This window comes from Mustela nivalis (assembly GCF_964662115.1).
Source record: "Mustela nivalis genome assembly, chromosome: 8".
Taxonomy (NCBI): domain Eukaryota; kingdom Metazoa; phylum Chordata; class Mammalia; order Carnivora; family Mustelidae; genus Mustela; species Mustela nivalis.
In genome coordinates, this window is record NC_139027.1 from 130,452,497 (window position 1) to 130,475,690 (window position 23,194).

The window sequence follows — 23,194 nt, forward strand, 5'->3', positions numbered from 1 at the left end:
GTGTTTGACTCACAAGTTGTGTGGGGCCTGGGGTGGTGCACAGTCTGTGGTTGCTCATTGATCCAGAAGGTCCCAAATCCCCACGGGGTTGCTCATGGAGATGATCCTGCGAGTTCCCCCAGACCTGAGCCACCCTAGACCTCCAGTTCTTGTTCACACCACACCCCATCTAACTCCTGCTGTCTGAGCCCCGGCACGAGTGACAGTCCTGCCAGGGCTCAGGGGCTGGGTCTTTTTCCCATTGTCCAGGACACTTTCCTTTCTGGGCATGAGCCTCTGCCTGGCGCTCATGTTCATCTGCTCCTGGTATTATGCGCTGGTGGCCATGCTTATTGCTGGGCTCATCTACAAGTACATTGAGTACCGTGGGTAAGCGTTGGCGGGGGGGTGGGGTGGGAGGGGAGGGCTGGGAGAGGCTAAGGGATGGGAGGGAGTGGGGATAAAGTAAGAGTGGGGGAGGGGATGGGGTGATGGGGTGGGATTGGGCGATAGAGGACAGGACCTGAGAGGGAGGAGCTGGCGCTCTGAGAAAAGGAGGGGGCAGAATGGTTGCCTATCCTCTGTCCTGGGGTGGCCTCTTGGGTGTGCGTGGGTCTTACTGACACCCCTGACTTTCTGCCCTGGTTGATCCCCTCGGACCCCCAGGGCCGAGAAGGAGTGGGGTGATGGGATCCGAGGCCTGTCCCTCAGTGCCGCACGCTACGCCCTCTTACGCCTGGAGGAAGGGCCCCCACATACCAAGAATTGGAGGTGAGTGGCCAGGCCTGCGTGGGAGGGCCCAAGGGAAAGACAGGAAGGGAGCAGGGTCTGGCTGTCCGCACCTGCTTCGGTCAGTGAGTGCTCTTGTCCATGCCACGGTCTGCCCTCACCTCCCCTTCTCAGCCCCGCCTAGTCTGACCTTTTCCTGCTGCAGGACCCGGGGCCAGGCCGAGCTGCTCTCTCTTCATCCCTCTGTTCATTCCGTCATGTGTTGAAAAAAATGTACGATCGCAGGATACACGCCAGGCCCCTTCTAGTCTGCAGGAACCAAGTGAGCTGGCAGTTCCACGGAGAAAGCACACGCAGAGACAGACGAATGTCACGTCTTGTGGCATTTGCTCTGGGAGAGGTGGCTTCATTCACTTAGAGAGTTATAGGGGCTCCTAGAAATCTCTAGATTCAGAGCAATTCCTCCACTTTACTTGTGTGGAAGTCAGGGGCCAGAAAAGGTCTCAGAGGTCACAGAAGGCAGAACTAGAAGCAGGAATTTTACTTCGCACTTCTCCACCGAGGGTGCTTTCTCGATGATGGTTCTGTAAGCCCGGCCTCACTCATCTCCCTCCGGTTGCTTGGCCAAGAGGAAGGCCTGAAGGCTGAGCTATGCCTAGGACATTGCTGGCTTGCGCTTGCTGGTGTCTACTCAACTGGGGCTTCCAGAGATCAGGGCTTTGTATTACTCGTCTGTGAATTCTTAAATGCTCGGCACAGGGTCTGACCCCGAGTGCTTAGAGAATGCTCCTAAACCGGTGGCCAGTGCGATGGATTGGGGGGGGCAAGTGAAAAAGGAAATGAATGGATTAAATAGTTGGGTTGATGGCCAAGTGTATATGTGAATTGGAGGGTGACGGCTGATGGGTGAATGTGTGAATGGACGGGGGCATGTGGATGTCAGGTAATTAGGTGATTAATGCATGTGTAGGGAAATTAGTACGGATACGAGTGGGAGACTGACGGACGAGATGGCTGGGTGGGTGAGTGGGTGGGTGGTGGGTGGCTGTGCGGGAGCTGGTGGGATGGGTTGATGTTTAAGCGGAAATGGGTGGGTGGGTGTTGAAGTGGACGCGTAGCGGGTGGGGGCATGGAGGATGGATGGCTCGTGAACTCACCGGCTGACGGCACCGGGGTGTGTGGGGTATGGTGGAGGTTGGGCGTGTGTGGTGTGGACCACCTTGCATCCTCTTCAGGCCACAGCTGCTGGTGCTGGTGCGTGTGGACCAAGACCAGAATGTGGTGCACCCCCAGCTGCTCTCGCTGACTTCCCAGCTCAAGGCAGGGAAGGGCCTGACCATTGTGGGCTCCGTCCTGGAGGGCACCTTTCTGGATAACCATCCCCAGGCCCAGCGGGCAGAGGAGGTGAGCCGAGGTCCTGGCGGGGATGGGGAACGCGAGGGCACTCAGGAAGACAGTCCTTGTCCCTTTACACTTTTCCCTCCTTCCCACCCTTGGGATCTCGAAGTGGGCTCTGGCTTTTCATAGAACAGGAATCTAAGGGCTCAGAGAGTGACGTTCCTTAGAATCCAGCTCTCAGAACCGAAGACCGTCAGAGCCCAAAGGGCCCCTTTGATGCATAAGGAAATTGAACCCTAGAGAAGTCAGGGCACTTGTCTACGGACAGAAAACAGAGACTCAGATTAGGACGGCTTGATTGCTACTCCAGACTTCTCCCTGCCAAAGGATACACCTTTCAGGGTGTTTTCACATCTGTGATTCTCTCGATCCGCACACCGTGTGGAATTGGCAGTGTGAGTACCCACGTGTCGTACAGGAGGAAACAGGCCCAGAGAGGGAAGGCAGCTTGCTGACAGCCACAGAGCTGGCTGGAAGCACAGTCAGGATTTGAACCTGGGGCCCTGGCTCTGGGTCATCTGCTCCTGTCCACATCCACGGTCCATGCTCTCAGAGCGGAGTCCAGAGCCAGGGCCGGCAGGGGCGGGCGGCTTGTGCAGGATGGGGCACTGACAGGTGTTTGAGACCTGGTGGGCAGCAGAGGAAGTGGGCTCTGTCTTCGACCCAGGCCCCTCTCTCCCCTCGGGCTGTGACTAGTTGTGGAGAAAGGAAAGCAAGAAGGCCAGAGGGAGGTAAGGCGAGATAGGGAGGGGCACCCCTAATGGCTTGTGACAGTTGGTGTTTCTGCCTCACTGGGCCGTTCACACCAATCTGTCAAGGCCCAGAGCTGGAGGCCTCTGCTGGTCAGCTTCCTTCAACATGCAGAGGCTGAGAATGTGCTGTGAACCAGGCGTGGGGAGATTGGGGGCGGGGTGTGAGACCAAATCCCAGCCCTCAAGGCGCTCCCATGCTAGTCGGAAGATGGAGCATACCCAGAGGGCTCTCAAGCCCACTTGAGTTCATATCCGAGTAATAGAATGTGTTGTGTGTTTACAATCTGTCAGGCGACATTCTACCTTACCCACATCATGTCTAGTAATTCTCCCGGTTCCTCAGTGAGGTAGCTGTCACGATTCCCATTTGACAGATGGGAAAACTGAGGCCCATAGAGGTTAGGTGATTTGCCCGAGGTCCCACAGGCAGGAGGTGGCAGAGGTAGGAGTTGAGGCCCTCTCTGACATCAGGGTAGGGGTCCAGAGTGTGGGGGATGGAGTCAGAGTCCTGGAGTTTCACCCCTACAGTGACAGCCATTAGCTGGGTGGCCTTAAAAGCAAGTCTTAATTCCTCTGAGCCTGAATTTCCTCCTCTGTAAAGTGAGAGTAAGAAGAGCCTTACCCTCATAGTGCCGGCAGAATGTGCATTTAAACTGCTTATCATCCACGCTAACTTTTTAAAAGTCATTTGAAGCAAATCGTCTGGGCATGCAGGGGAGCTCCGTTCCATGCTGGTCTTGGTGGGGGGGTGGTCTCAGGCAGGGTGGAATGGACGGTGGGGGGAGGGGTCTCAGCGGAGCTGGAGGGCTTGCAGGGGGACTGCGAAGGATGGCGGGGCAGGGGCAAGCGCGGGGTCATGTCATGAAGAGCTTTGACGCATCAACAAGGGAATGGGAGCCACAGGACATGGGGAGCCATGCACAGTTCGGGCGCCCCGGGCAGAGTGTCAGGAAGATCGGGATGACGCAGGGGACAGACAGGAGGAAGGGAGGCCACGAAGGGCTGATCAGGGCCAGGGAGGCCTGAGGCTCATCCTTACCTGACACGCCCCCCTCACCGCCACCTTTCCCAGTCCATCCGGCGCCTGATGGAGGCAGAGAAAGTGAAGGGGTTCTGCCAGGTAGTGATTTCCTCCAACCTGCGTGACGGCGTGTCGCATCTGATTCAGTCTGGGGGCCTCGGGGGGCTGCAGCATAACACGGTCCTCGTCGGCTGGCCCCGAAACTGGCGGCAGAAGGAAGACCATCAGACGTGGAGGAACTTCATTGGTAACACGGGGAGGGCGTGGGGCCGTGGGGTGGGGTGTGTGTGCTGTGGGTTCTTCTTCCTGGGCCCGGGTGCTATTTCCCAGATGTGACAGGTGTGGACTCTGCATCTGCAGGTGTGGGTGTTCAGAGCTGGCTGTGTGCCAGACGCTGCACTGGGTGCCGGGACTCAGGTGTCAAGGAGGTAGTCCTGGGCCCCGGAGAGCTGGCTCGGCCTGGGGAGGGCGTCCGTGGAGACCCATGGAAAGAGCTGCAGCTGTGAAGTCAGAGAAGCCGGGGTCTGAATCTCGCCTCTGGCCCTTCCTAGCTGTGTGATGGTTCACAAGTGACTCACCCTCTCTGAGCACTGGATCCCTCGGTAGTAATGCAATAACGAACGATCACAGACCACGCTCCCTCCGTGGGTCAGACTCAGCCTCTCGTTCTCTCAGCAGTCCCGGGAGGGTTATTCCCTGTTATCGCCACTTTATTGGTGTGAAACCAAGGCACATAGAGACTGAGGAATTTGCTTCAGGTCACACAGCTGGTAAATCTAGAGGCTGCCCTGGCGACTACTCCAGGCTATTCTGGGCCCTTAATGGGGGGGGGGGGTGGGTCATAGTTAGAAAGCAGTTGAGAGCATAAATGAGGCCACGTGCGGGAGAGTTTCAAATAGGAAGGGCACGTGGTGTTATTGCCATTGACAGGTGGGGAAACTGAGGCCCAGCGAGGCTGAGAGGCCTTCCCAAATCCAAACAACAATGAAGTGATGAGACCTACGTGGATGCTGGTTTTCTGACGACTCCGTCCAAGGCTGGGGTGGGGGCGAGGTGGGGCGTTGGGTGCCAGGAGCCTCTGCGGCTGCCAGTGGGTGCGGGAAAGGGACCAGGGTCACTGTGTTCCCATCTGGCCTTCTCCTTGGCCCTCCCCAGAGCTGGTCCGGGAAACCACAGCTGGTCACCTGGCCTTGCTGGTCACCAAGAACGTGTCCATGTTCCCCGGGAACCCTGAGCGCTTCTCGGAGGGCAGCATCGACGTCTGGTGGATCGTCCACGACGGCGGCATGCTCATGCTCTTGCCTTTCCTGCTGCGGCACCACAAGGTGAGGGCGGGCGTGGCTCTGGGGCTCAAGCCTCCAGGTGAGCTCCTCCCCGAGAGCTCCTGGGAAAGGGGGGCTGACCACCCCCCTTTGTCTGGGAACTGATTGTGTCTCCTCCTGCGGTGTCCTTGCCTGTAAAGGAGAGCAGTGCTTGGCCCTCGCAAGGGATGCTTTAATGGGGGACCCTTACTTAAGGGAGTTCTTGTAGGCAGGGACCCCTGAGATAGAGGATTTCGGGTCTGCGGATAGGCGTGGGAAGGTGGGCAGGAAGGGCGAGGGACAGGGTCCTCTCTAGGTTCAGGCTCTGGATCTCTCCTCACTGCATCTGGGCTGGACCTTTCTGGGTCCCTCTCACCCCTCCAGGTCTGGCGGAAGTGCAAGATGCGTATCTTCACGGTGGCCCAGATGGACGACAATAGCATCCAGATGAAGAAGGACCTGACCACCTTTCTGTACCACTTACGAATCACCGCGGAGGTCGAGGTGGTGGAGATGGTGAGTGCCCAGGAACTGCCCGGAGGTTTTGGAGTCCTTCCTGGCTCTCTTTGCCCTTGGCCCCAGCACCGAATAGGGCAAGCCCCAAATCCTGCAGCTTACGACGATGGATCTCCTCCCCACCCTATCCACCTCTTAGCCTCTCACATAGTCCCCCAAGAGCCAGTCTGTCCCTCCATCCGTCCGTCTGTCCCTCCCTCCCTTTGTAGGAACAGCCGTGCCATTAGATGCGAGGCGCTGTCTCGTACACTTTACGTATATTCTCACAGCAACCAGTGAAACAGAACTATCGGCATTTTCATTTCACAGATTAGGAAGTCGAGGCACAGGAAGGTTAAATAATTTGCCCAACAGTACAGCTAAGCGGCAGAGCCAGGATTCACGTCCCGGCAAGCGGGCTTCAGAGTCCACGCCCCTCGCGATTACGGGCCAGAGCCTCTCCTCTGTCCTTTCTCCCGCTTATTTATCCCTCCGCCCGTCCCTCTGTGTTCATTAATGTGTTCATTCACTCAACCACCCATTCATCCACGTATGTATTCATTCATCACTGTTCCTTTATGAAATAATGTCTTCCCCTTCTCCATTCACCCAGGTAATTAATTAATCGACTCATTCATTAATTCACCCATTCATACGCCTGGCCCTGCGTCGGGCTGAGCAGGGAGCGAGCTGCATTGCCTTCAAGGAGCATTGCCCGATGCTTCGTCCTTGCCTCCCACAGCTATTGGTTAAACTAGGTCATTAGATGGAGAAGCCCTAGGCTGGCGGAAGGAGAGGAGGCTGCCTCCCTTCCCTTGGCCTCGCCCCTGAACTCAAGCTTTCCTCCCTTGCCCCCGTCACTGCCCGCCCACAGCACGAGAGCGACATCTCAGCTTACACCTACGAGAAGACACTGGTGATGGAGCAGCGTTCCCAGATCCTCAAACAGATGCATTTAACCAAGAACGAGCGAGAGCGGGAGGTGAGCTCGCCCTGAGAGGGCTCTGAGCGCCTCAAGCTGCTGCCCAGTCTGGGTCAGCACGGCAGGGAGGGCCCAGGGCTCCCACTCCGGGCCGCTGGCACCGCCTTCCCCCTGGAGTGAGCCCGCCTCGCTGCACCTACCAAGCCTGCCAGCCAGGATGCCAAGGGCTTTGGCCTGGGTGACAGACGCCCCCCCCCCCTCTGTATGTGACTTCTGGGGCCCAACGGAGAACAGCGGAAGCTAAACATATATGGATAATGATTCCTCAGGGGCACGGGCTGCGAGTGTGGGGGACGAGGGATCACGTGATAAACCCTGCCAGAGCAGGCACCAGATGGGCCATAGGGGATGCAGCTAACGGTGGGAGTTGGGGCTCACCTCCGAGGGTGTGGTTGCGGAGTTCTCAGGGGCGATGACAATGAGTCTCCCGTGGGGTGTGGGTGTCAGCCTGCCCAGGTGTAGGCTCTGTGGGACCACTCGTCCCCCGGCAGCTGGGAGGACAGCCGCACCTCAGGGGGTGGGCGCCTCGGGGAAATGAACAATGGTACTCTGGGACCAGGGACAGAAGAGCTCTCGGGGGCAGGTGACAGGGTGCCTGGGGAGTGGGGGGGGCAGATCCTGTAGGTGAGGGTGACAGACCACGGTTGAGGCGGTCTCCCAGGTGTGAGTAATGTATTTCTCAGATTGGGGTTAATGGGTTAATTCCCTCAGGGGAATGGGTGGTGGGTGCCGCTGGGAGCTGGGAAGGATGAACACTCCAGGGCACTGACCACTCAGAACTGGCCCCGGGCTCTAAGCTAAGATAGAGCCCTGTGGGGGCGGGGGCAAGCGTTAACCCTTTGGTTGCTGGAGGGTGTTCTGCCAATGCGTTGGAGCAGCCCGGTGAGCAGGGCTGTAGCTGTTTGACAAGGACACACCGCAGTATTCCAACAACTGGTACCGCTTCCAACATGCGCGTCTGTGGCTGGGCAGCAGCTCTGGCCGTAGCTCTTTGCAGGGCTCGGGTGCTGAGTGAGAGCAGAGCTGGTCCTAACCCGTGTCACTCTCTAGATCCAGAGTATCACAGATGAGTCTCGGGGCTCCATCCGGAGAAAGAATCCAGACAACACTCGGCTCCGCCTCAACGTCCCAGAAGAGACAGCCGGTGACAGCGAGGAGAAGCCAGAGGAGGAGGTGCGCAGCGGGGGTGGTCTGGCCCCATCCGGGGCAGAAGCTTTGGCCTCTACAGGAGTCACATGCTGCCCCCTCATTCATCTCCCAGGTGCAGCTGATCCATGACCAGAGCGCTCCCAGCTGCCCCAGTAGTTCTCCATCCCCAGGGGAGGAACCCGAAGGGGAGGGCGAGGCAGACCCAGAGAAGGTGCATCTCACCTGGACCAAGGACAAGTCGGCAGCAGAGAAGAATAAGGGCCCCAGTCCCGTCTCCTCTGAGGGCATCAAGGACTTCTTCAGCATGAAGCCGTAGGGGCCTGGGGCCTTGGGGGCTGAGGGCTGGGGGGACCTACAGGGTCTTTACTCCCCATGGCAGAGCAAAGGAGCAGAGGAGGTCCTGGTCGGAAGACCCAGCCCAAACCTTGTCTGGGTTTCCCCATCTGAGAACTGGGGGGTTGTGCTGCTTAGTGAGGATCAGTACTCCCAGGCGGAGCCAGTGAAAAAGTGAAGGGGGTGTGTGTGGGGGGTGGGGGCAGTACCTACTGCAGGGTGGGTGGGGGTGGGCGTCCCTGGGGAAGGGTAAGGGGTGATGATGGCCCAAGTCCTCAGTCTCTCCTTCTGACCTTTCTCTTGTTCTTCTCTTTGCTTCTCCTGTGTTTCCTGAAGGGAGTGGGAGAATTTGTAAGTGCTTCAAGATTTTTTTATTCTCTCTTCGGGGTTGCCAGGGTCCCTGCTCTCCTGACTCTTATCATGAACCCTCAGTTCGTGGTCCTGGCCTTTGGGGTCTCTGAATAGCCCCGTCTGGAGAGGCCTGGGGTTGACCTGGTGCCAGCGGCCCAGTGCCCCCGAGGCTGGGAGGGCCGTGGGTCCAGCTTTCCCAGTTCCAGCTCACGGGCTCTCCTCGCCTCTGCCCCCCCCCCCCCCCCCAGGAACCAGTCCAACGTGCGGCGCATGCACACCGCCGTGCGGCTGAACGAGGTCATCGTGAAGAAATCCCGGGAGGCCAAGCTGGTTTTGCTCAACATGCCGGGACCTCCACGCAACCGCAACGGAGACGAAAATTGTATCCTGGACCTAACGTGGGGGGTGGGGGGTGCGGGGCGGGGGCTCGAGGCGGACGTCAGGGGGCCGGGGTCCTAGCCCTGGGATGGAAGAGCTGAGCCCGGTCCTGCTTCATTACCTGGGACCCGGACGGTTCCAGGGCCCAGGGGTCCCTGGCGCCGATCGCAACCCCCATTCCACCCGGGAGCGGGGTGTGGATGGGCAAGGGACGGTCTTTCTCCTTGACGCGCGCTCAGACATGGAGTTCCTCGAGGTCCTCACCGAGCACCTGGACCGGGTGATGCTGGTCCGCGGCGGTGGCCGCGAGGTCATCACCATCTACTCCTGAGAGCCAGGACCTGCCACCCGGGCCCGAGCGCGCCCGGCCGGCGGCCCCGGAGCTCTCGCCGCGCCCCCCGCCGCTGTCACCGTTTACATACAGACCCTGTGCCCGCGCCCTGGCCCCTTTCCCCGCTGCCTGAAGCCCGGAGGCCACGCCGCTCGGGGCTGACTCGGAGAGGACCGCCCCAAGCGGAGGCCGGAGCCCCGGCGCCCCGTCGGCGCGTTGCTCCGCGGGCCCGACCTAGCCCCGCGGGAGGAGACGCTGCAATAAGGCCGGGGAGGCGCGGTGAGCGGGGGGCGCGGGGCCGTGAGGAGTCCCGGCGGGCCTCGCGGCCCGGTCCTCTCCCCGGCCCCGCCCGGTCCTCGGCGCCGCGGCGCGGGCCCGGCTCCCGGCGTCCCGAGGGCGCGCGGTGGGGAGGCCGCGCTCGGCCGGATCCGCCGCCCCCCCGCGCGGGGCCGCGCCTATACATAGTGTACAGGAGACATCGCGTGTATTTTTAACGTCCCCATATTTCTGTGACTAGAAGCGCAACGGACTTCTCTGCTCGCCACTGTCGAGCTCTCCCGCTGGGGCGCCCGGGGGAGGCGGCGGCCTCGGGGAGGCTGGGTTTTCCCGGACGTCCGAGAGTTTGGGAGCAGAAGTGCTTTCGGCTTAGGCGAGGGTCGCGGTCCTGGCCCCTCGGCACCCTCGCCCCGCTCTCGCCTCCTCGCCCTTCCCGCGCGCCCCTGGCTTCCGACCCTTTCCACGAGCTCTTTCCGGAGATGGGGTGAGACCAGTGTCCGGCTTTTCCTGGATCCACCTCCCAGCGGCTGCGGGGAAGCGCGCGGCCTCCTCTAGGCTCCAGGCTCCAGGGCAGGGGAGGGGCTCCTCGGGGATGGGGAGAGACCGAGGAAGCCCCGCCCCCGTGCCTTCGCTGGGGCAGCAGGCGTCTCTCCTCGTCGGCTTGTCGCCTGCTCCCCCTTTTCCATGGCTCCTCGCCAAAGACTGAAGCTGGGGAGCTGGACGGCGTCCCCTCCCCGGAGTTGCGTCCCTGGGACAGGCGAGGGAGGAAGGGGGGCGATTTGGGTTCAGGGGCCAGACCCACCGGGGAGGCTCCAGCGCTGCCCCTGATGTACCCTCTCCTGTCCCCATCCGGCAGCTCCGGCCTCGAGGACCCAGTCGCCCTCTCCGCGTCCCGGGGCCCGGCCTCGCTGCCCAGCAGCGGCCTCTAGTTGCGTCTCCCAGACACCTGGGCCTGGGGGAGGGCTGGGGTTGCCACGTGCTTTGTTCTTAGCGCCTCTCTGCCCTCCTCCAATTAGGACCCAAAGCCTTTGGCTTCTCCAACTCCAATCTTTGGCGCTTTTGCTCCAAGCAGCCCGGTCAGAGGCGCCCTCTATCCCTAGAGAAGGCGCATTGGGCGGGTTCCCTTCCCCCAGGGCACGTTACTAAGGGGGATAGGCACTGCATGCTCCTTCCAGCGCCCTCTGGGTTCAGTACCTCCAGCCCCTGGGCCCTGACATTTGCACCTAGTTAGACACCCTGCCCACCTCCCAGACAGAGCTGGGGCTACTGGGTACTCCTGACCTCACCACCTCCTTCCCTTTGAGCCCAAGGCAGAGAGCTGGAGCTGTTGCCATCTATAGACTGGGTCAGATGTGGCTGGAGGTAGGTCTGGACGTCTGCCTGTTAGGCCAAGCCCTCCGAGATTTGGTGAGGGGGCCAGATAGACTCTTCAGAAAGTTGGAAGTATTAAGACACCAGCCCCAGCCCCCACCTGACCCCCTGCATCTTCCTAAACACCACCCTCTGAGAACCACAGCTGGGCCTAGGCTTCTGGGTGTTCTGAACATCCTAGGCTAAGTGGTGGACTGGGCAGAAGAGGAAGGGGTCTGTATCAACACCAATTAGGGAACCAAAGTTGCACTATCTGGGCCCAGAATGTCCGGTTGGCAAGAGCAAAGTTTCCGTTGAGGAAGACAAACATCCCACAACAAAACCCAACTTTTCTGTGCTACATGTGCAATATTTGTTATGAATGTTATCACAAGTCATTCATCAAATTATCTTTATAATCATTGTAGCTAGATGTTTCATGTCCATTCAAGTGACTTTTATTCTGAGTGCAATATTTCAATAGCCTTGTAGTGATAACTAGTGTTGCTTTTGTTTTAGACGATCTATGTGCAGGGCAATGCAATGAAGTTGAAAACCCTTGTAAATAGGAGAGGTTGCAAACCAAATCAAGATTATTTATTACTATTATTAGGCCTGCCTTTAATTTTCAGTGTGTTTCAGTATTCCGCATTCTGCCTCAGTATTGATCTTGTGTTCTTTGTGCCAATACGGAAAGGAGCGCGTTGGTTCTTTCCTTTATTGTTGAATGCTCCCATTTAATGCTTTACAGCTTTTACTGTATTTTTTAGACTCCCGTCTGCACAAAATGCAATAAAAATAATTTTATTATACCCTTCACAGCCTGAGGCGTGCTGTTTGGACACCCAAGGGGGAAGAGTGAGTAGGTGGGAAGGGGGGCACTCAAGGTGGCTCTTTGGGAGCCCGGCATCATCAAACCCTGTCACTGGCAGAAGGGGGCTGGTCTGGTCTTCCAGGTCTGGTGGCCTGGTCTGTGTTCTGATGGCTGTGGGGCCCTGTCCTGGAGAGCACTGTCAACATCCCTTGAAGGCAAGCACTAGGCAGGTCAGGCTCCGTGCTATCCCCAGGCTATGGAGGCCTAGTGCCAGTCACTTCACCACACCTGCCCCAGGGTCTCTCGGTGGGGCTACTGAATGCCCTTCTGGGCTCCCACAGCCTCTAGGACTCTATGGTTCTGCCAACTCCTCACATATAATGGACAGAACAGAGGGTGGCCACTGAACGGAATCAAAACAGGAGGGTGCCCTGCTCCACTGGCCAGCAAGGGCCTCCTCAGGGGCCTGTTTTCCTTTCCTAGAGTTGAGGACAAGCCTGCTGCCACACCAACACGGATGTTTAACACATCATCATTAGCCAATAGGCTGTAGCTCTGGAATGTTATTAAAGCTTCTAAGTAGGTGGGATGCACGAGGACAGCCCAGGCTTAGGAGGTCTTCAGGCCTGATCACAGGAGGAGGACAAGAGGGGCAGACCTCACGCCAGACCCAAAGCAGCCAGGGCTCTATCGGGGACCTTCACCTTCTGACCTTGGGAGGGAATGCCCCTGCAGACAGAACGCCCCCAAAAGACGACACAGGTTTTACTTTTTCATTTTAATTAAAAAGTAATCATCTCATCTTATTAACAACACAGAATTCCAAAGAGGAAAAAAAACACTCTATAACACAAACATGTCAGAACATAAAACGCTGCCACCTGGGGACCTTGAATTTTTGAAATCATTTGTTTACTCAGCCACTGGCAGAAACTCAGCTGAAGTCACTGCTCTCCCTCATCCCGCCAGGGGCCCCTTGAGGCTGTGATCCACAGGGCTCTAATGAGCACCATCCCTAGGGAGAGGGCAGCTTGCTTGGGCTCCAGTTAGAGCAGCAGCCAGAAGTCCTCCCTCCTAATAGTTTCACTCTGGCTCAAAAGTTAGGAACAGCCACCTGTATTAAGGACATGTCCAGCTACCAAAAGTCTGACATCAAAATGGTCCCTACTTCCTGCTGCTCAGAAAACAGAACAAGAATCCAGATGAAAATAAGAACCTGATTTCTGAGCCAAAAGCTCAAAACAATCACTGGGGGGAGAAAAAAAGGGTGTTCCCTGCCAGAGTCTAGAGCTGCCTTCTCAGAACCTCCATGAAACTAGCACTGGAGAGGGAGAGGCTGACAGAAATGTTAAGGGGGGTGAGAGTGGTCAGGGTCCAGATTCACAGTTCTTGTTGAACTGCTGGTGATGGGAGTTGTTCAGCTCACTGGAGAGCCTCCAATGAAGTGAAGAAAAAAAAAAAAAAAAGAAAGAAAACTCTAAACCCACAACCCTGGATGATGTAGAAAAGCGCCTGCTTCTGTGGCTGCCACGGACACTTCTCAGCAACTCCAGGGCAGCTGGTCAGTGAGTCCTCAAGCAGACCCCACACACATGGGATGGGGACACAAGGACAGTGCTGTGCTGGCCCAGCCCAGGCTGGTCCTCTGCAACCTTAGGCAGGAGCTGCAGACAGGAGCTTGAGATCTGGTCGGCCCCGCAAAGCTGTTAAACCCTGGCAGATTCAAAATAAACAAAGGCGGTGGCGAATGACATGAAAGCGCCATTCTGATCTCAGCCGATCGGGCTCGGCTTCCTCCTGCCACCTCCCCACCGCTGCAACCTTCGAATCAGTGGACAGAGAGACCAGAGAAACCCATGACATATAAACTGAGCCCAGACACCTATACTGCCCAAGTAACCCCAGAGATATTTATTTTCTACAAAACAAAAAACAAAAACAACAAAAAAAGATACACCCCCAAATGCAGTATCAACTCTGACTCTGGAAGGAATAAGCAACACAGCCTCGGGCAGAAGTGAGAGCAGGTGGTAGAAACATTCGATGTAGACCTGGAGAGGCGCAGAAAACATCCTCCAAATAACTCTATTTGAACGCAGTAGGTGGGAGGCCAGGGGATGAAGGGACTGGGGGTAGTGGAGAGACTGAGCCTCAGTAATGCCTCTGGTAAGATGCCATCGGGGCCGGGGGTCGCCCCACCTGTGCTGTGGTTTGGCTAACCAGGTGGGAGAGAGCAGGGCCACTCTGGATCAGGGTGTCCAGAGCCTTCTGTACACTTGGATTGTCAAAGTTGATACCTGTGGAAGACACGGGCCTCTGGCTAGCCATGTTGCTGGCAGGTGCCAGGCGACTGGAAGGTTGGCCAAAGAGCCCTTGGGAAGGAGCCCCAGGCCTGGGGCCCATGTTCCGAGCAGATCCTGCCTGTCCCAAAATGTTTGGAGGCTGATTGCCAGAGGCCTGTGATCTTTGCTGAGGCTGGCTGTTCACTCCTGTGGAAAAATTCTGGTTCTGGGTGTTTCCGGCAACGACTGAGGGGGATGCAGAGCCGCTATTGGCCACAACCGTGCCACTATTGAAGAGGCTGAGGATTTTGGCCTGAAGCTCCTGCTGGGAGGTGGGGGGTACAGCTGGACTGGGTGTAGCAGAGGGGAGCACTTGGCCGCTCTGGAGCGGTTGGGAGCTTGGCTGTGTCTTCAGCGAGGGACCCGAGGTCGCCCCGAGTGGTTGGCGGGAAATCGGGCCTAAAAGACAGAAGGAGGAGGTATCCAGTTGAAAGTACCCTCCCTGGGCAGGCGGCTTAGCAGCCAGGGAAGAACAATAATCACTGATCACATCAATCACGTAACACAGAGACTATAACATCACTTTCCCCAAGGGGCTACTTCATGGTATGTGCTGTCTCCAGGAAACAGCTCAGGTGCCCCAGAGGACTTAAGGACAAAAGGGCATCCCACTGTTACCAGGTGGCCAGCAATCCTAGCCCACCGGTCACCACATTCACTACAGGGACTGAAATTCAGTACCCAAACCTTAAGTTATCATTACATCAGTAAGGACAGCCCATGGGAGAACCCAGGGCATGGGCTCACTCCCCTTACCCTCCCCAAAGAGTGGGGCCTGCCACCCTCCCAACAGAGCCTGGGGGTTAGAGAAATGCAGAGTCAGAACTTCACCTCGGCCCTGCCACGTAGCTCACCAGGCAGAGAGTCGGTGCTGCTCCTCATAAGGCGCTCCTTCCGCTCTCGCAGGTAGTTGATGATCTTGTCGGTCTCCTCCGCAGTGAGGTACCGATTATCTGCCAGCAGGTTGAGGAGGCTTTGGATGGCCGGAGGGTGCCCCCCGCGCATTCCTTCCTCGGGACCCCCGCGCTCCCTTTCTTGCAGAATGGCCTCATCGGCCATCTTGGCTGCCTGTCTGGCAATCTCCTCACGTTCCTTCTCCCGACACTCGTTCTTGTAGCGCTCATAATTTCTGGCCACCAGCACCATGGCGTCTGCCTGGGGCATGTTGCGATGCTCTGTAGGAGACAACGGCAGGAGTTATTTTCTCCCCTAATACACCTGAGTGTCTACCTGCTGGAGTCTACCAGGCCTTTCCTAACCTCAAACCAGCAAGAAAACCACTTTGGTGACAAAGTCTTGGGATGGGGAGCAGGGGAAAGGAAATGAAGGCTGGGAAGAAAAGTGAATAGATTTCTTTGGTGGGGAACACACACCTTCCGCAGAGCTGGTTCTTCGGGGGAATTCCTAGATCACACAGACTGGTAGCAAAAATCAAAGAAACACGACAGTCTCCTACAGATTCAAAAAGACCACATAGGGAATAAGCACGGGAGACCGGCTGTGGGGGGCCAAAAAAAGGGCTTCTGTAAAGCCTGGCTCTCCCCTGTGATGCTCCGGATGGAGCCGGCCTACTGTTTTTGAATTCATCAGTTCAAAGGTCATGGATTAAGATCAAATGTAACCCTGAACAACCTCCTCTCCTCACCCGCAGGCAATGTGAATTACAGGGTGGTGAGAAGCCTCAGAACTTTACATAAATGTCCTCCCGCATCTTGAGAACTAGTCCTCAGAGAGACAAACGACAGAGTGACCTGGCGGAGAGCCTTATGTACTTCACGGTTACGCGTATAACCTGTCAGGCAAAGAGATTCCGTGTGTGGTGGGAAAAGGGAAAAGTCCCCACTGGAGGAGCAATGACAAGGACATCAGTTGGCTGAGTCCCAACATTCTGAGTGCGAAGTACTAAATAAAAGCGACTTCAGGGAAGGGCTTCGAGGACTTCTGCGGCCTCCTCCCTGCTCTCCTGCCCCTTCTACTTCTCCAGCACACTCGCAGGTAGCATCCTCATCACCTGTTCCGTCCTCTGCCCCTTACTGCGAGGCCTGGTGAAAGCAAGGAAGGGTTCTGCTGCACTCAGAGCAGCCCGCACTAGAGACGCAGCGGTGCCTGCTCTCACGGACAAGAGCTGACGGTGCGCCGCTCTTCTGAAGTGACTTCATGTTGGTGGCTTGAAACAGGACACAGTGGGAGCATTTACATCATGGCGATCAGCAAATACTGTACATCACACTGCCTCCTGCCCGCTCCCCAGAACTAGCTGTTAAACATTTGCTGGGATCCCACTGTCTCTACCTATGGGCTAAATATGTCTTCTCTATAGCAGGCCCAGAACTGTATCCACGGAAAACTTTATCCACTGAGAGAGTATCAGACGAGAATGTGGCCGTGCAGGTCTCCTTGAGTCGACTTATAAAAGGGCCCTGCCATATTTGAGCTGACCTACCAGTCACGTGGCCAAAACCCGCTTCTTGTGCGTAAGACATGAAAGAAACAATGACTAGTGACTACCTCTGGAAATCCAACCCACTGCGGCTTCCGTACCTTGAGGGGTTCCAAACATGATGTTGACTGTGCAGGAGCGGTGAATCTGGTGTTGCTGGGTGATGACGATCGCAAAAGGAGACCCACCCCTGCTAACATCCTCCAAGGCTTGGGACAGTGACACCTCTGTGTTGAGGAAGATCAAGTCCACTACCATGCCCAGGTCTCGTACCTTCCGGCCCACAGATTCAGCATAATCTCTGCAGAAACAAACAGGATCCAGGTGAGGCCTGCCTGAGCACCCCCGGTGTGTAGCTGCTGCACCTGTCAGCAGTGTGTGCTCCGAAGGGGAGTTCAAATCTTAGTGTATCCAGTGCCTCCCCAGAACCCTCTTCAAGAATCTAGACCAATTCCTTCCCTTACACTAGTTCAGAACAGTTGTGAACTAGCTCAGAATGGTCACACACAAGTTGCCATTAGTGCAGTACTTAGTACGCAGGTGCTTCTCTGGGTCCCTGTAGTCCAGTGGTCCTTCCTTAAACACCATCCTGCTGCCCAAGACTTGAGGCAGGTGTCTGTCTTTGGGGCGGCTACATAATATAATGGGGAAAAAATGGGCTTTAATGTTACAAAGATAAATCTGAATCCCAGCCTTAACTGACTTATAGAGTTGTTAAGATTTAAGCAAATCCCTTAACCTCTCACAAACTTGTTTCTTTACCAATTAAACAGGAACAATATGGCTGGGTTCATGTCACTCCCCTGACTTTCCTTCCAATCTAATTAGATCCTTGATGTATTTCTTCTCCTAGGGCTCATCGCCCAATACATCCATTTTTTGTCATCTGCCTGACTAGGTCGTAAAGCTCGACAACAGGAAGGGGCCCTGTGTGTAAGCGGACCATTACAGACCCAGTAGCGAGCCTCACCATGTATTTAAGAGAGGAGCTGAATGAATATACATGTAATACGACGAGTGTGAAGATTAAAAATAATTTAAGTAAAGCGCCTAGCAAGGGGTGGTAGCATAGGTACTCAGAAAATGACAGCTATTACCATGTGTCGAGGAGAAGAAAAAAAAGCTATCTACAGTCAAAGCAGCATCTACCTCTAAACAAAGGCAGCCCAGAGCCTGGGAACTCTGCCTGCTGCTTGGTGTCTCAACACCTATTTCCCTAGTCTCTGCCTTGAAATTAGCTCTTTAACCCCAAACTGCTAGAAAACACATGAAGTTATTTACTAACCACCTGGGGAAAGGGAACATAGCTAGTGCCAAAGCCTGCAAGCTGCTATGCTCCCTTCTGCCTCTCTGCTCAGTCTCTTCAGGAAAGAATGTGAAAAAGAGGCGCGTGAAAAGGTACCATGAACTCTGGATTGGCCAGAATGGTCTCTTAAAGAGTTCTGCAAGATCACGGACCTTCACAAAGGTTTGGCTAACAAATGCAGAGACATGCACCTCTCAAAGCACTTGGGATTCAGGGTTTTTCCATGAAGGGGGCATCTGCTGCTTTGCATGACCAACATATATTCCCTCCCTCTCCAATTTCCTTTTGGGAATGCACCCTTCTACTGAGTCCACATGATTCCACAGACCTAATTCTACCTTCAGCTCTAGGAATGGGCACATAATCTAGCCCTGGTCAATCAAAGTATCCCAGCGCTGCTAGCTCACGGATGGGAGAGTAAGCTAGGTCAGTCCAGTGAGAAATAGTTCCAGGCTTTTAGGTGGAAGCACTGGGAAAGAGGCTTCTGCTACAAAGATAAATGTCTAGGGTCAGCACCCTTCTGCGTTTTCAAGTAGAAAGCATGTCTGAGAATGAAGGCAACACAGAGACTAAGTTCTGATGACATGGTTTGACCCTGGATGCGGCCATACCCAAAAGTCCCCGTCAAGCGAACTAAAAATTTCCCTTTGGGGCCTAAGACCGTTTGCAATGGCTTTTTTGTCAAGCTACAACTGACAGACCAAACTCTGGCTAAACAGAGGAGAGCAATGCTGGAATATACAGCCCAAATCCAGTGGTTACAGCTGTCAAAGGAAGTCTTAATTTCTCTTCTGACGTTTCTCCTTACTCAGGAGAAAGAACCAAAGGATTCTTACTTAGTCTGCTTGTTGACCACAATCACAGAACAATCAACAGGCCTCTCGGCATCGAAACGTCTCTGGATTTCCTCAAAATATTGACGATAAAGTTCTTCTCTACGCCTTTCCTCACGTTTCAAACGCTCTGTAAGACACCAACAAGGCAAACTGAAATATGAACTGTGACTTTCTATAAAAATAAGTCACAAGGCTTACTGTGAATCCCAAACTACTTGTAGGGTCGTAACATAAACACACTCTGGTCTACCTCCTAAAAATAGCCAGTGTAATTGTTCCTTACTATTATAAATTCACTGAAATGGAATTGCTCGATTAAAGGGCACGGTCATTTTTAATGTGTCATCTGATACACACTACACCAAGGCTGTTACTCTAGAGAGGCTGTTACTAACTTATCCCCTCAGAGGGGTAGATCACCCAAGTGCTATTTCTTCACATCTTAGTCAACACTGGGAATTGCCACTTCTGAAAATTCCTGCCAACTTAACAGGTAAAAGATGGTATTGTTATTATTTTGATTTGCATTTTGGGGACAATTATTTAAGACCCTTATTGACAGGTATTTGTAATTTTTTCTGTAAAAAAAAAAATCATGCAGTAAAGTTTTATTACAAATTAAAAGAGCTTTTTAATTCAACTATAAATAATTAAAAAAAAATCTTTAAAGATGTATTATGAAACAGGAGGCTTTGAAAAAACATGTTTGGGGGCACCTGGGTGGCTCAGTGGGTTAAGCCTCTGCCTTCAGCTCAGGTCATGATCTCAGGGTCCTGGGATGGAGCCCCACATCGGGCTCTCTGCTCAGCGGGGAGCCTGCTTCCCCCTCTCTCTGCCTGCTATTCTGCTTACTTGTGATCTCCCTCTGTCAAATCAATCAATCAATCAATCAATCTATCTATCTATCTTTAAAAAAAGAAAAAGAAAAACCATGTTTGTCCTTACCTAAAAAAAGAGATGCTGTTAGATAAAAATCATAAATAAAAAACCCCACATGATGCACAGGCAGTGCAACAGTTGTAGTTATTTTGCTAATTGGCAAAAAGCAAACTCTTAACCCTCTTTAGCTCTAATCTTTTGTTCATTTCTTCTTGTTACATGACTAAACCGGATGGCGGCACTGATTTGCATTTTATAAATTATTTTCAGCTGTACGTTCCCTACATATTAGCAGGATATTTGCATTTCTCCTTTCTGTGGACCGCTTCGCCAAGACATCATTCCCTTTCCAGTCAGTTATTCGTTTCCTGTTCCATTTGTTCAGTGTCTCACCAGTAACAGAAATAAACTGCTGCTTTACCTTTTGCACGAGACTGACTTTCTGGGCCTGGAGGGCCTCGTCCATCAAAGCTATCTCTGTAGCGGTCAAAGTAAGCGTCGTCCTTCCTCCTGCAATAGTCATCCATTCGCAGGTATCGGTCATAAGAGCTCTCTCTCCTGAAAAGCGGAACAAATTTGCACAAAGTTAAAACTCACCTATGCTGCAAAACTCAGATAGAGAGAATTCTTCAACACCCACTCCTCTGTGAGGAAGAGGCATAGTAAGGTAGCACTCTGGGATTAGACAAATGAGGTCTGTGTCTGAGACTTACTGCTCATGAGCTCTGTGGCTGTGACTGTGTTAACCTGCTTTGCAAATGCCTGGGAGGATGTACAGAAACTCTCAGAATAGTCCCTGGCTTAAAGTAAATGCAAAATAATTGGTAATAACTACTGATATTAATTTTATAATACATACAGACATGTATTTCATGTAAATACACAGATAAATTTCTCATCACCTTGAGCAGAACACTCAGAACAGAAACTCTGTACGCACTAAGCAGAAACTCTTCACTTCCCATCCCTGTAACCACTAATCTATTTTCTGTCTCCATGAACTTGCTCTCTCTGGGTATTTCATGTCGGTGGGATCATATAGTATTTGTTCTTTTGTGTCGTCTGGATTACATCCTTTAGCATTATGTTTTCAAAGTCCATCCTTGTTGTAGCAGATGTCAGAATCACCTTCCATTTTATGGCTGGAATACAAGTCCACTGTATGGATAGATTACTTTTTTTATTCATTCATCTTTTGCTAGACCCACCTTTCAGCTACCATGGAAAGTGTTGTTATGCATACTCACATACAAGGATCTGTTTTGAGTCCCTCTTTTCAGTTCCAGGAGTGGAACTGATGGGTCTGAGTAATTCTGCTGTATTTAATGTTCTGAGGAACCTCCTGCCAACTGTTCTCTGCAGCAGCCACACTATTTTACATGCCCACCAACAATGCACAAGGGTTCTCTCTCTCCCCACCTTGCCAATACTTGCTACTTTCTTTTGTTGTTTGCCTCGATAAATGATTCAGTGATTACAGCCAGCCTAGTAGGTATGAAGGGGTGGCCCATTGTGGCTTTGATCTCCATTTCCCTTCTGACGAATGATGCTGAGTGTTTTTTCCTGGACCTACTGGCCACGCGTACATTTTCCCTGTGTTTCTGCACTGCCAAAATAATTTGCGATCCATTTTTTTTTTTCCCCATTTGCACAATGCTGCCTTTCACAGGTCACATGGAGAGATTCAGATTCATTCACTAAGCATAATTCATCAAACATTCACATATTCAGCAAATATTTATTGAGTAGCACATCTGCCACTTGCTAGACACTGGAAATACAAGGCTGATAAAGTCACTGCCCTTACAAAGCTTTCAATTTGTTCAACAGAACACCCACAGAAAAGACTGTTACCAAAAAACCCAACAAAAATCCAAGCAGATGGCTGCATATGTACCTGTACATGGGCTCTCGGGAGTCTCTCATATCTCTGTATCTGTCGTACATGGGGTCCCGGTGATCTCGAAAATCCCTAGAGTCTCTTAGATCACGAAAGTCTCTAAGGTCTCTCATGTCCCGAGCATCACGCATACTTCGGCTGTCTCTGTGATCCCGAATGTCTCTGGTATCTCTGTGGTCCCGCAAGTCTCGGGGGTCTCGCATGGCTCTGCTATCACGGGCATCCCGGCCATTTCTGCCATCCCTGGGCTCTCTCCTTGGACTTCCTCGGATTGGGGATCTATCACGTCTTGTATCTCGACCATCTCCAAAGCCATATGGATCTCTGTGGGAGGTAGCAAGGAGGAGCTAAGACAAAGAAATTGAAGGTAGCCAACCCTTCAGCTCTTTATTGGAGGAAGTCCCCACCCTCTCCAAGCATTTTTCTCTAAAACACAGCAGCCAAACAGTGAGAACATGACTAAAATTTTAAAGACAGCCACCCATCTGGTTAGCAAATAAAGACTAGTAGGTTCCAGGATCCCAAAAGATTAGGACATCAAAAGAAGAATGTAGACCCAAAGCCAAAGGTTTCGACTGGGGTCACATATTTGTCCCAGAGTAGTTCGGTATTCCTTACGCATGCCACGCTATCATCTAAATCTCCACAGGTTTTCAGAGTTCAAGCATCTTTCCCCCAGAACCTGTTTTCTCCCACTAGACATGTTTGAAAGATTTAAGGGGGAAAAGTTGGGGAGGGACATAGTAAGGAGCAAGACTCATGAAGAAAAAAAAGAGCAAATGCACAATTTCATATATAGTAACAGTGATCAAAGTAGTTGTTCCTCAAGTACAGAAAATCTCACTTAGAATATCTAGTAGGGTGGTCAATAAATTAAGGGAAAAAAGAAAAAGTACAATGTGACACACAGTAAAGTATAAGAACACTCAGCTTCTCTGTCTTCTCAACAGTTACTGAGTAGTGGTCTCTCTCAATCTGAGTTTAATGCAGAACCTGGTTCCTTTTTCTTTTTTGTCTTTGAACAGTGTCTGAGGTCACAGATATGTTTGTGCTTCATGAGACATTCTACCCCACTGGAAACTAAACCTCAACATATCTAAAATTGAACTTCTTATTCAACCCACTTCTTAGTCCCATTCCCGACTTTTTCACTTTTGCTGGAAATTATCTCCCTGGTTACCAAGGTTTAAGTTTTTGAAAGTTAATGTTGGTTCTTCCTTTCCTTTCTCCAGTAAGTCACTTGAATCCTGTTCACTTTTCTTTTTCATTCCTACTGGATTCACAAGTTTACAAAACAAAACAAAAAACCCAAACCAAACCAAAAACTAATCTTCCAGATTTCAATTCATTCAACACATAAACATCGGATTAACTATCAGATTTCTACCTGTTACTAATCACAGCTTGACAATCACACCTTTAGGTACCCCTCCCTAACAAATCCGGACCCTTCCCAACTATTACTGCTCCCCCCATTTCCTGATTCAATCTCATCTGTTCTATTCTTAGGACTTAACTAGAATGATCCTATCTGCTTCAGGATTTCTGTTCTCATGGTTTTTCAACTTGGAATATTTTTCCTGCACTAATGCCAGTATCACCCAACCCTCACAGGAAAGTTCATGTCCCAAATCTTCCAAGAGATCTTCTCTAATCTCCGTAAGAACTGTTGATCTCTCCTGCGGCTCAACTCTTAGAACACTTACTATTTCTATTACTCATCTCTATCTGATAGTTACCTTTTCATAACGGCCTTGTTTGACCTACTTTAAGGATTACCACCTCCATAAAATCTGCCCCGAACTCTCGAACTTCCCCAACAAAAATGCTCCTCCTTCAGTCCTTTCCATCT

General features: G+C 53.0%; 2 protein-coding genes across 6 annotated transcripts in view; one reads left to right on the forward strand and one right to left on the reverse strand.

Annotated features, from left to right (window-relative positions):
- SLC12A5 (solute carrier family 12 member 5) overlaps positions 1 to 9,301 on the forward strand; it is a 35,170-nt gene extending 25,869 nt beyond the window's left edge. For both annotated transcript variants that reach the window (XM_082744732.1, XM_082744733.1), the window contains exons 15-26: positions 250 to 369; positions 646 to 750; positions 1,944 to 2,112; positions 3,931 to 4,126; positions 5,035 to 5,204; positions 5,565 to 5,696; positions 6,550 to 6,657; positions 7,708 to 7,830; positions 7,919 to 8,118; positions 8,476 to 8,490; positions 8,739 to 8,872; positions 9,108 to 9,301. In XM_082744732.1, coding sequence (XP_082600858.1) covers positions 250 to 369; positions 646 to 750; positions 1,944 to 2,112; positions 3,931 to 4,126; positions 5,035 to 5,204; positions 5,565 to 5,696; positions 6,550 to 6,657; positions 7,708 to 7,830; positions 7,919 to 8,118; positions 8,476 to 8,490; positions 8,739 to 8,872; positions 9,108 to 9,199 — 1,564 coding nt within the window. In that variant the 3' untranslated portion in view covers positions 9,200 to 9,301. The remainder of the gene's footprint in view (positions 1 to 249; positions 370 to 645; positions 751 to 1,943; positions 2,113 to 3,930; positions 4,127 to 5,034; positions 5,205 to 5,564; positions 5,697 to 6,549; positions 6,658 to 7,707; positions 7,831 to 7,918; positions 8,119 to 8,475; positions 8,491 to 8,738; positions 8,873 to 9,107) is intronic.
- Positions 9,302 to 12,402: 3,101 nt separating this feature from the next.
- NCOA5 (nuclear receptor coactivator 5) overlaps positions 12,403 to 23,194 on the reverse strand; it is a 30,151-nt gene continuing 19,359 nt past the window's right edge. For 2 of the 4 annotated variants that reach the window (XM_082744744.1, XM_082744745.1), the window contains 6 exons: positions 21,340 to 21,666; positions 19,864 to 20,000; positions 18,564 to 18,690; positions 16,523 to 16,722; positions 14,836 to 15,156; positions 12,403 to 14,380 (listed from right to left, as the gene is read on the reverse strand). In XM_082744744.1, coding sequence (XP_082600870.1) covers positions 13,791 to 14,380; positions 14,836 to 15,156; positions 16,523 to 16,722; positions 18,564 to 18,690; positions 19,864 to 20,000; positions 21,340 to 21,666 — 1,702 coding nt within the window. In that variant the 3' untranslated portion in view covers positions 12,403 to 13,790. Of the gene's footprint in view, positions 14,381 to 14,812; positions 15,157 to 16,522; positions 16,723 to 18,563; positions 18,691 to 19,863; positions 20,001 to 21,339; positions 21,667 to 23,194 lie in introns of all 4 variants that reach the window. The other 2 variants (XM_082744746.1, XM_082744747.1) reach the window with 1 other exon arrangement.